This window comes from Oncorhynchus nerka, linkage group LG22 (assembly GCF_034236695.1).
Source record: "Oncorhynchus nerka isolate Pitt River linkage group LG22, Oner_Uvic_2.0, whole genome shotgun sequence".
Lineage (NCBI taxonomy): Eukaryota > Metazoa > Chordata > Actinopteri > Salmoniformes > Salmonidae > Oncorhynchus > Oncorhynchus nerka.
The window spans coordinates 53602762-53615858 of NC_088417.1; the positions used below are offsets into that span (position 1 = coordinate 53602762).

General features: G+C 42.4%; 1 protein-coding gene across 1 annotated transcript in view; it reads left to right on the forward strand.

The window, feature by feature from the left end:
* The first annotated feature begins 320 nt into the window (after nucleotides 1-320).
* LOC115105337 (glutamate receptor 4) overlaps nucleotides 321-13097 on the forward strand; it is a 172391-nt gene continuing 159614 nt past the window's right edge. Inside the window, 2 exon segments of the mRNA XM_029627267.2 lie at nucleotides 321-643; nucleotides 1873-2031. Of these exon segments, the coding sequence (XP_029483127.2) occupies nucleotides 556-643; nucleotides 1873-2031 (247 nt within the window). The 5' untranslated portion in view covers nucleotides 321-555.

Genomic DNA, 13097 nt, shown 5'->3' on the forward strand with positions numbered 1-13097 from the left:
GCACCGGTGCTTCTCTTTGCGCTGCAAGAGCTACGATATAACCGACAGTGCGTCACGGCACCGCAACTGTGCCAATAATACCAGCAGATAACCCGCCAGGTGCGGATATCGATGGCACTCATATAACGATATTACAGTGTCAGTCTAATCATATCCGTGTGCTGAAATTCAATGGCCCTTATACCAAAACTAGGTGAATAGGACACTTCTACTCAACGAGTAACAGGGCGGCGTTGAGGGGAATATGTGCGGGAGGGGTGCGCACTGTTCAGTGCAAGAGAACGACAGCAGAGAGGAAGACAGGGTCGAGAGAAAGCGCATGTGTGATTCCGCTCTCTCTCCATGCAGGCAGCCCACTCCTGGCGAGCTCCCCCCATCTTGTGTGTATAACGTCTCTACCACCGGACAGCCGTACCAGCGTCCGCGGGCACTGCGGGGGAAATTCAACCCAGAATGGAGTGATAATGAACGGAGCCTCTCTTTTTCTTTTAGTCTTGTTTTTCCCCCGACTGTCATCCTCCTCGATGTCTCTTATCAGTTTTTAACCAAAACAAAATGTGGATTTCTTGTGACCAATTTTTATTGATATTTTCTGGCTTTTGGGGACTCACAATGGGTGCTTTCCCGAGCAGTGTTCAGATCGGTAAGTGGACAGCAGTGTTTGCCAATCAAAAGGGCATAAAAAGAGCCACTGGGTTATGAAGCGTGAATAAGATCTTGCTTTTCGTTATAGTGTGTGTGACAGTGTTAAGAAATGCATGTTCGTCATTCATGGTCACATAACATTGTGACATTGAAAAGTAGAATTGACCGATCGTTTAAAAGCGCCGACACAAACCTATTCCAACATGACAATGTGTATGTGTTCCTAGATGATTCGATGTTTTTTCTAATGTGCACAAGGAAAATAGGTATTTATAGTAATTCATAACTGTTCCAGTCCGTTCCTCAGCAGCCGGTGTTCTTTCAAAGCGCCACTGCAGCAGTAGCCTAGCCTAGTGCGCTTTGCAGAGAGTAGATACTTCGCTTGGTTGGAGCGAATGGATCAGCAGCGGGAATTTTCTCAAAGTGTGTGTAGTCCTGCTGCAGAGTGCACACTCGCCCCTGTTACATTCAGAAGATTCCGTTCCCCTTTTGCATAAACCCGTTTGTCATAGTCATACCGTTTCATACTTGGCTGACTGGTTGCTTTTTTTTTGCCACCGAGAGAAGTGCGCCTATTCAAGCTGGAGCCTATATCTATCAAAACCCAGCTAAAGCACTGACTGTCTGTAGCCTAAAAGCCGCGCCATGGTGAGATCTCTGGATCTCTGCTACTGCCAAGTGCCCCTGCCTTTAGCCTTTAACTTACGGTGTTGAATGTGGGCGAAAAGAAACCATAAATACACCACCTTCATTTAATTGCTAAACTGACCGAACAGGCTGATTTATAGGCGGTACGAACGAATCAAGTTGACCGCAAATAAATGCCAACCGGGGTCGAATGATCTCTCTCTGTCGACTAGTAATGTTGAACATAAGACAGGTTTGCGGTGTTTTTAAAGGGATTCTCCAATGTATCACATTTCTATTCAGGATGGTGGGCATTTTAAGATTTCCAGGCAGGGTCCTTTGGGAGGGAAAATGTGTTAAGGTTATTGGCTGTGTCTCTTGTTTTTCCATCAAAAGCATTTCCTACATGCGCAGTGTCAGAGACCCAATTGCCCAGTTCTCTTTCTCTCTCTCTCTCTCTCTCTCTCTCTCTCTCTGTCTCTCTCTCTCTCTCTCTCTCTTTGCCTCTCTCTCTCTTTGCCTCTCTCTCTCTCTGCCTCTCTCTATCTCTGCCACTCTCTCTCTCTCTCTCTCTGCCTCTCTCTCTCTCTGCCTCTGCAGGCGGCCTGTTCATCAGAAACACGGATCAGGAATACACAGCATTTCGCCTGGCCATCTTCCTGCACAATACTAGCCCCAACGCATCCGAGGCCCCCTTCAACCTGGTGCCTCATGTGGACAACATCGAGACGGCCAACAGCTTTGCTGTCACCAATGCCTGTGAGTACAAACCCACTAGGCACACACTGGTTAAATCAAGGTTGTTTCCACGCTCAATGGAATTGGCTTTAAGTCAGGGGTCTCAAACTAGTGGCATACGGGTCAGATATGGCCCGATGTAATGTTTTAATGGCTATCATTCTCATCTGACCAGTCAAGTCAAACCCAGGTCGGGATGCCAGAGTGTTGGCTTCTCTCTTTCTCTGTCACAAACATGTGCACATGCATGCATGGATAGCTACACAAACAAATACACACACACACAAAGACACACACAGAAACAAACACACACACACACACTTACAGTGCATTCGGAAATTATTCAGACCACTTTCCTTTTTAGAAAATGTTGCACATTTATTACAAATAATAAACAGAAATACCTTTTTTACATAAGTATTCATGATTTGGAAAGGCACACACCTGTCTATATAAGGTCCCACAGATGACAGTGCATATCAGAGCAAAAACCAAGCCATGAGGACAAAGGAATTGTCTGTAGAGCTCCGAGACAGGAATTTGTAGATGCACAGATCTGTGTAAGGGTACAAAACATTTCTGCAGCATTGAAGGTCCCCAAGAACACAGTGGCCTCCATCATTCTTAAGTGGAATAAGTTGGGAACCACCAAGACTCTTCCTAGAGCTGGCCGCCTGGCAAAACTGAGCAATCAGGGGAGAAGGGCCTTGGTCAGGGAGGTGACGAGAACTCCATGGTCACTCTGACAGAGCTCTAGAGTTCCTCTGTGGAGATGAAATAACCTTCCAGAAGGAAAACCATCTCTGCAGCTCTCCACCAATCAGACGTTTTTGGTAAAGTGGCCAGAATGAAGCCACTCCTCAGTAAAAGGCACATGACAGCCACTTGGAGTTTGCCAAAAGGCACCTAAAGGACTCTCAGAACAAGAAAAACAAGATTATCTGGTTAAACAAGATTGAACTATTTGGACTGAATATCAAGCGTCATGTCTGGAGGAAATCTGGCACCATCCCTACGGTGAAGCATGGGGGTGGCAGCATCATGCTGTGGGGATGTTTTTCAGTGGCAGGAACTGGGAGACTGGTCAGGATTGAGGGAAAGATGAACATAGCAAAGTACAGTGATGAAAACCTGCTCCAGAGACCTCAGACCGGGGCAAAGGTTTTACCTTCCAACAGGACAACGACCCTGAGCACACAGCCAAGACAACCCAAGAGTGGCTTCGGGACAAGTCTCTGAATGTCCTTGAGTGGCCCAGCCAGAGCCTGGACTTGAACCCGATCTAACATCTCTGGAGATACCTGAAAATAGCTGTGCAGCGACGCTCCCCCTCCAACCTGACAGACCTTGAGAGGATCTGCAGAGAAGAATGGGAGAAACTGCCCAAATACAGATGTGCCAAGCTTGTAGCATCATACCCAAGAAGACTGGAGGCTGTAATCGCTGCCAAAGATGCTTCAACAAAGTACTGAGTAAAGGATCTGAATACTTATGTAAATGTGATATTTCAGTTAGAAAGTTTTTATGCATTTGTAAACATTTCTAAAAATCTGTTTTTGCTTTGTCGTTATGGGGTATTGTGTGTAGATTGATGAGAAAAAAAACAAACAATTGAATACATTTTAGAATAAGGCTGTAATGTAACAAAATGTGGAAAAAGTCAAGGGGTCTGAATACTTTCCAAATGCACTGTATAAAAAGGATGTATTGATGAAAAATAACTTGAATATTGCAGGGGGGCAGACTGTGATACCTTTCCATGAAGGCAGTCTCTCCTATTGGAGCATCCTCCTTGAATACATTCAAGCATGTATAAACCCATACAAACCCCCACATATCCTAGCTAGCACATAACAGTCTGAGAACCATACGTTTTTTAGAGCTAGGTTAGAGTGTGCTTGTCCTATGGTTATTTTGCATACAAGCATTCCACAACTTTCTGGGAATGGTGTAGGATAGTTGCTTGGCTTTGGAATATTCTCAGCACATTTTATGGAACTTGACAAAAACAAGTTATTTTCTTGGTATTTCTTTACTTAAACAGAACGCTTCCAAACATTTCAAACATGGTTACATTTAATTAAATTTTTGGTAATGTTTTAGGAACGTTCTCCAACTGGTTTGACGTTGGGAATGTTCTCAAATAGTTAAGAGAACGTAAAAAATTATGTTATTCTGTGTTCATTTTAGTACTTCATGTTTCCTACAAGTTTCCTCATGGTTCTATTTAAAGATGTTATTACATTTTTTGGGGAACGTTAAGAAAACTTTCCATAAAAACCTCACATAAAAACCACAAGAAATCTTTAGTAATCTTAAAAACATACATTCCAGCTTCAGTGTCAAAAAAAGGCTCTTTCTCCTCTATCTTGTTAAGTGAGTTCAGGTGTGTTGGCCACACCTGATTGGCCACACCACTAATTGGCCACACCAGATCTTAATGAGTGCTTGTTTAGTTTGAAATTAGGTTTGTTTGAACCGACTAAAAGGAACACCTTTGTATGCGTAATAAAACACTGCTCACCAATGTTTCCTATACTTTTTTTTGGGAGGGGGCACTAAGCAAATTTTATGTCTTGTGAGCATAAACTTGTAAGTTTGAGAATTCTGTGCAACTTTTGGCATGCATTTGCGGTGAACACTGAGACTGTACCCTTACAGTTTGAGAGAAGCTAATAGACTTTTGTGGCAATTTGAGCAAAATGTAGGCCTACCAACAAAACCAATGGAGCAAATCCCAGAAAATGTTCACATTGAAATAGGTTTTGATTTTTAAATGTTGCCTACAGTAGCCTCTATGTGGTGTTCAATGCAGGCCTATTGCATGAGACTTAAAAACGTTTTTACATTATGAAGGGCATGCCATTAATTCATGATTTTTTTTACTTGGGGCCAGACTGTGGGCCAAATAGGTGACTGTACATTGCATTGTCTTGTGTTGTATAATAATACAAAATAAAATGTGTTATTATTATCATACAGAGAATTAGACAATGTAGGCTACCCCTCTGCCAATAGGCTTATTTGCATATTCCAACCTGTCTCAAAATACATCACTGCCCCTTTAATTAAGACATACGTTTTTTTACCTGACTAGCTTTTCAAACACAGATTGAAATGTAGCCTACATATTTTGTGCCCTCGTTGGAAGCAGTAACTCCCCATTGCTGACCCATTGCTGACCCATACTTATCTGTAAATTAGCTAATAACTCGCTAACTAGCAAAGAATATGAACAAATGTGCACTGATCTGAGCTAATCTGAAAAGCGCATTCACTCGCGGGTGATTGAAAGACCGCACGTGGGCTAACCGCGCCAATATAATTCTATTCACCTCCGCTCTGGCTCTGCCTCTGCCTCGAACAAAATCATAGACTCAATGTTGCAAAGTTAGATTTGCTTTGGTTTGTTGCATTGAAAATGGGCTGATATGATGTTGAGTCCATCACAGAAAAAACATTGCTCCATATAATGCAAACTAATAGGACGTTCGTCCTATTATATATAGAGCAACGTTTTTACATTTCAAGCTGTCTTTGAAAAGCTAGTCAGGTAAAAAGTGGACGTCGGTGAAATTCAATCTCTTGAGTCTCTGAGCGGCATGGCATTTCTTCAGCGCGTCCTGGTGTTGTTGCGCGTCCGCGCACGAGCGCAGTTTAAAGGGACTATTGCTGCTGACCCCTCGTTCCATGGATAGAGAACAGAAGATTACAGGTTCAAATCTCACAGATGCCGTGTCACGATAAAAAATACATGTTTGAATGATTAATGCATAAGGAAATCACTTTCCATGTGTCCTATTTGTTTTTGGAGTAAAAAAAAAAGCTAGCAGTATTATTGATGACAGAGGGTTATCCTGTCTTGCCCCGGGTTACTGTGGCAGTCTGGCACTGGACATGACTTCATCTACTCTGCTTTAGCGAGCACACACACACACGCACACGCACACACACACACACACACACACACACACACACACACACACACACACACACACCCTTCTCTCCACAGTCAGGCTTTTATTCCTTCCCATCACCCTCAACAGGGTTGTCTCCCTTAGTTAAAGCTACAATATGTAACTTCTTGGGCAACCCGACCAAATTCCCATACAAATGTGAGTTATATGTCTGTTCTCATTGAAAGCAAATATAAGAAGCGGTAGATTTTTTCTATGTGCGCTATTTCTATGCCTCCCGTTCTTAGTTTAGTTTTTGCATCTTTTACTTTCAGTTTTGAACACCAGCTTCAAATAGGTGAAAATACATTTCATAGTGGTTTATATGGTACAAATGTTCTCTATACTCTGAGTGCTTGTATTGTCACAAACTGAAATTAGGCAAACTAATAGAATTTTAGCAACCAGGAAATGGCGGAGCACTTCCTGCATATTACACCTTTAAGGTCAATGTCTGCACATGCTCAGTCTGTCTCTCCTCTCCTGTTGGGGGTTTGTATATAGCTATAGTATAGTATTGTATAGCCTTAACATTTAGCTTCACACAGTAGAGTGATGTCACATTGAGCATTGGTTGACTGTTGGTAAACAATTAATCCATTCCATTTGGTCTTAAATTGAAAATGGATGTATCACAGCCAGTGTTGGTGTCACATTGAATCGTGTCACGTACTGTACTTGCATCAAGTTGAGGGTTGTTGCATGGAATTGCATACTATGGCATATCACATCGAGTGGGGCATTTCAATTCACTGCATTCTTACCAGCCCCCCATGGTTTACATTCTGTGCTCCAGTCTTTGACTGCATCCCAAATGGAACCTTATTCAAATAGTGCACTACTTTTGGGACGCAGATTTGTAATTCATTTCCATCCAATATGCTCAATTCCCTAATCTACCATTCACCATTGTATAATTGTGCCTAGTTGATTTAATTATATCCCCAATGCCCATGTTTCATATTGGATGTTGATCTGCTATCTCCAGCAGGGCTATACTCCAAGTGTTATGGCTGTGTGTGTTCCATGCTATCCCCAATACCCATGGTGTATATTGGATGTTGATCTGCTATCTCCGGCAGGGCTATACTCCAAGTGTTATGGCTGTGTGTGTTCCATGCTATCCCCAATACCCATGGTGTATATTGGATGTTGATCTGCTATCTCCGGCAGGGCTATACTCCAAGTGTTATGGCTGTGTGTGTTCCATGCTATCCCCAATACCCATGGTGTATATTGGATGTTGATCTGCTATCTCCGGCAGGGCTATACTCCAAGTGTTATGGCTGTGTGTGTTCCATGCTATCCCCAATACCCATGGTGTATATTGGATGTTGATCTGCTATCTCCGGCAGGGCTATACTCCAAGTGTTATGGCTGTGTGTGTTCCATGCTATCCCCAATACCCATGGTGTATATTGGATGTTGATCTGCTATCTCCGGCAGGGCTATACTCCAAGTGTTATGGCTGTGTGTGTTCCATGCTATCCCCAATACCCATGGTGTATATTGGACGTTCATCTATTCTGTTCCATCCATTCTCTATTGCTGTACACTGCAGAGTCCATTTCTCTCTTCCGTCAATCCCCCATGTCTCATACCAGAATTTGATGTTTACCTCCTACCTAAAGGCTATGTTCCATACATTCGCTATTGCTGTGTGTGTAGCAGCAACATCCGATCCATGTCTCATAATTGGTGTTCATCTACTATAAGCTATACAGTATGTTCCTTAGTGCATGCTGCTGCACAGTAGCAAAAGACAATCTCATAATTTCTATTGCTTTCCCCCCAATACCCATGTTTCATATTTGGTGTGTTAGTGGTTTGTTGCTCTCTGGTTCTCTGGGGAGCAGTGTTTCTCTCAGCTGTGTTTGACCCGAGGCGGGTACCCAGGATGATTTGGCTTTTCATGATCCCTCTTGCCCACGAGGATTTCGGTGCAATATTCAAAAATCGATGGCTAAATTAAGCAGAGAATGAAGAGTTGTGTTTGAGACGTATGGCTGTGTCTGTGTGTATGCACTTGTGCATGTGTCTTCACGCTTGTGTGCTTGTGTGTGTATGTTTTTTTTGTGTGTATGTTTTTTGCGTGTATGTGAGTGATGCCTGGAGACACGGAGAGGGGTGCTGTGACCTTCAGAACATGCTGGCTAGCTGGAGAGTAGCAGTAGTGCGTTGACTGGACTATGGCTCTCTCTCTGTGGTTCAACATCATTACTTTCCAACCAACCAGCGTTCATTCTCACATTGCCCTGCAGGGGAGTACCGTAAGGTTACGTGCCAAACGACACTATTCCCTACATAGTGTACTGCTATTGACCAGGCCACAAGGGGCTCTGGTCAAAAGTAGTGCACTATGTAGGGAACAGGGTGCCATTTGGGACGCATTATAACAATACCAAGTCATGGAAGCTCTTGAAATGCCTTTATACACTATGAGTATGCTATATGTTTTGTAAACTGTATATACTTAATTTAATCTCCTGAAGGTGTTACTGCTCCATTTAATCATCATCAGTAAGAATGATTGACCAGCCATTGTTAGTGTGTTTTTGACATGTATACCTCTGATATCCATGGCATTGTCACCTGGAACAGAAACAGGTTCAGACTTTTCCAGTAAGATGGTTTCAAAACTAGATGCAATGCAAGAACATTATTCTAATGGCATTTTATCAGTTTTTAACTGATTGTGATCTGGTTGTAATCTCATGTTTCTATAACCAGAAGACGAGTTTACAACCAGAAAATAACATTATTATGAGGTCCCATGCCGTTTTTGCCCACTGACATATGGCTTGAGGTGGAGCCAAACCATTTTTCTCCTGAAGTTAAGTGTGAAAAACTCCAACCCGAAAGATAAGAGAATTCCGATTCCCTTTCCTCGCAGGCTAATGGCTGCCTGGCACGCAGGAAGTCAGTGGGCAACCATTGATTGGCCGAGCCAAATCAGAGCAGGATTACATGAGCAAATCAATGTGGCTCCAATAGCTAAGGGGCAGGAGAGACTCTGACATTGTGAACGAGACCAGACCTGCTGAGCTGTCTCTTCTCTCTCTCTCTCTCTCTCTCTCTCTCTCTCTCTCTCTCTCTCTCTCTCTCTCTCTCTCTCTCTCTCTCTCGCTCTCTCTTCCCCCCATTTCTCTCACTCTTTCTTTTATCCCCCCTTTCTTTGAATCTTATAACTCCCTCCTATGACCTTAGCGTTGGTTCAATGGCATATGTTTCCAAAGAAACACTGAGAGAGGGACTTATTTGTGGCGAAGATGACCCCATTCAACGAATCCTGTTTGTGACTGTCTACAAAGCTGACAAGCCTCATTGCTGTGACGATGAGAATGGATGCTGCCGGGGCGGCAGGGTAGCCTAGTGGTTAGAGTGTTGGACTAGTAACCGGAAGGTTGCAAGTTCAAGCCCCCGTGCTGACAAGGTACAAATCTGTCATTCTGCCCCTGAACAGGCAGTTAACCCACTTTTCCTAGGCTGTCATTGAAAATAAGAATTTGTTCTTAACTGACTTGCCTAGTTATATAAAGGTTAAAAAAAATGCTAGTATTATCATTTGCTTATCGTTCATGAAATTTTGTCAGCCGGTTATTGTCATACAAAAGACACTAATTGACCGTTAATTAACATAAACATGTTTGGCATCTCCAGACCTCCAGGCATACACGCCACTGATGTACACCTTTGGAACATCTACATTTTAAAAAGTCTTATAAATGAATGTAAGGGACTGGGAGACTACTCAGGATCGAGGGAAAAATGAACAGAGAAGAGAGAGATCCTTGATGAAAACCTGCTCCAGAGCACTCAGAACCTCAGACTGGGGTGAGGTTTCACCTTCCAAAAGGACAACGACCCTGAACACACAGCCAAAACAATGCAGGGGTGACTTCGGGTCAAGTTTCTTAATGTCTGTGAGTGGTCCAGCCAGAACCCGGACTTGAACCAGATCGAACTTCTCTGGAGAGACCTGAAAATAGCTGTGCAGTGATGCTCCCCCCATCCAACCTGACAGAGCTTGAATTCTTTCCAAATGCACAGTAAGTCCCGTTCCATTATTTTATTTTATATGATTTTATAGTAAGAAGAATATAATTGAACTTAGCTGAATAAAATAGAAAGGATATTTTCCCCATTACAGAGTGAGTGCGCATATGAAGTGGCTATGTTGAACTTAAAAGTGATCATTTGAAACAGATCCTATATGCTAGATTTTGAGTTATTTGGTAACTTTAGTTGTGTATGATTACAAACCTTACAATGTATTAGAAATCAAAACATATATGGGCTGTATGGTGCGACTATAGGTTATTGATGATTTGAGAAAGTAGCAAAAAAAAAAGCTTGCTGTTCCTTGCCTCGGGCTGCACAGCACTTCTCTCATCAAGTGATCATATTTCCACCCATCAGACTATTCTCAATTAAATCTGGTCATTACTAATGTGTAAAAATTAGTTTCGATTTATAATGGCCCATTATCAAATAGGCAGGAACAGGGGCAGGGGCAAAAATACGTTTAATCTGTTTGTGCTCCAATAAAGAACAGAGTCCGCGCGCTTTCCCGCCGTAGGCTACTTCAATCAAATGTATTTATAAAGCCCTTCTTACATCAGCTGATGTCACAAAGTGCTGTACAGAAACCCAGCCTAAAACCCCAAACAGCAAGCAATGCATGTAAACTTCAGTTTCATATCGGAGCTGTGCTTAATATGAGTAGCTGGGAAATAAATATAAGAACAATTTATTTCACTCCACGCATCAACCACTATTTGAGGAGCATGCTCTCGCTCCCGGACAGGTGATATTCCACCCACACTCGGTATGCCATGGGCTCGCCAACCTTGTTCCTACAGCTACCCAGTGTTTAATTTGCGAATCCAAGTGAAATCCGTTTGGGAACATGGATAGTAACATGTTTTCGCAATTAAACATATTTCACGAAACTCTTGACAGCCCGTCTGCGCGCTCAATAAATAAGTAAAGGAGAGCGAGGAGGAGATGGAAACGCATGGTGGTGAGATATTCTGTATAGCTCAAGGGTGTCCCCCAATTAATTATGAAAATACAAAAAAAATCCCAATTACTAGGCTATTAAAAATCAAATACAAATTCACTCATTGTAGGCGAACTGTAAGCTGCCATGCAATCAATGTATCATGCAACAGCTTTCCCTGTGGCTATACGTTCTCTCCCAGGCTCGTGCAGCAAGAGGTAACCAGTCCATCCAGTATCCATAATAATACAGTCCACACTCAAAGGTGATTACTAGAATTGGTTTAATTGTGGAGCAGAGGCTAGACCAATTACTTTCCAAAGACATCTTGGTTTCTGTTTTTCTTTCATGCCTAATATGCTGTAGCTATGTATTGTATAACGGCACAATCATTTTAATTCAGGTAATTTTTTTCGGGCTTGGGCTCATTCTGTAAAGCTATGCATAGACTCTAATATAGTCACATGGAATTGTATGACTCATGACTGCATGGGTAACGGTAATATGGTCACCGCAACAGCCCTAGGTAGACCAATCATATCAAAACGACAATGGGAACAGAACATATCGGAATCAATACCGCAAAGTATAATACTGATCGAGATGGCCCGATAGTGTGAAATGGGCAATTTTGGATCCATTATGAGATTTTTTTCTCCAAAACACCAACATTGAACGTGGTTTATTGAACAAGAATTTGTAAGTCGCTCTGGATAAGAGCGTCTGCTAAATGACGTAAATGTAAATGTAAACAAGAGGATGACTTTGTGAGGAAGAAGGATGAGGGTAAGACCACCTCCCACACATTGCGCTGCTGCCTGGTGCCTCTCCCCTTTTTGACATAGTGACATGTCATCCCTGATGATATTGTGCATGGCAATCTGACTCAAGTCTCCTCCACAACCAGTATGTGTGTGCGTGTTTGTGTGTGTTTACACAAAAACATTCTAGGTTAAAAACAACCCAATCTGGGTTATTTGGTAACCCAGCACTGGCTAAATATTGGACAGAACACATGCTGGGTTGTTTTGACCTAACCAGTTGGGTTCCCAATGTGCAAACACTGGTTTAATCAACGTTGTTTGGTGAACCAATGTGAAATAGACGTTGAATTGATGTCTGTGCCCAGTGGGTTGCATGAATAACCCAACATGTGTTCATTTAACCTAGAAACAGGGTCTTTTTGAACATAATCCTCAGGTTATTTTTAGGAGGTGTGGTTTATTATATATATATATATATATACAAATATTTTTATTTAACCTTTATTTAACTAGGCAAGTCAGATTGACCATGGATGAAAAGTACATGTAATTCCTGTTCATGTTAAGTTTACATATATAAAATGTCTATCATTTTACACATTCTTCTAGAATATTAAGGTTATTTATTACATATTATACTGCAGGTTGGAATGTGTCATGTATCCTGCCCTGGTGGCAGCTCTGCAGAGTGGTCACTAGCTGGCACAGCCACAGAGTAATAAAATCAGATTTGAAACCTAATCCTAACCTTAACCCTAACCTTAACCACACTGTGTGTGTGTAAGGGCCAGATTCAATTCCTATCGCCGAAATTCAGCACTTATAGCGCGATTGAAATTTTAAAACAATGTTTCCACATTCACAGAGATGGTATTCAGGGTAACATCTGCGTACAGTATGTTGGCTCAATCGTAAATTACCTTTACATTTCAAGCGTACTAAAGAGTTTAACTTTGGCGATACAGATTGAATCAAGCCCTAAATATGTTTCCATAATATTTAAGGGTCTACTTGGGTTTCTATAGGTGTCTATGTATCAGACCTCAGGATAAGACCCAGATGCAGAATCCGAAAGGTACAGAACGGCAGGCAGGCTCAGGGTTAAGGGCCGGCAGAGGTCAGTAATCCAGGGCAATATCACAAGGTACAGAACAGTAGGCATGATCAGGGCAGGCAGAATGGTCAAAACTGGGAAAACTAGAGCGAAACAGGAGTACGGGAAAAACGCCTGGTAGGCTTGACGAGACAAGACGAGCTTGCCACAGACAAACAGAAAACACAGGTATAAATGCACTGGTAATATGCCACCTTCCCTCCATTAGTCTACTCAATGGAGCCCCTTCCTGTGTTTTTCGAAAGGGATGG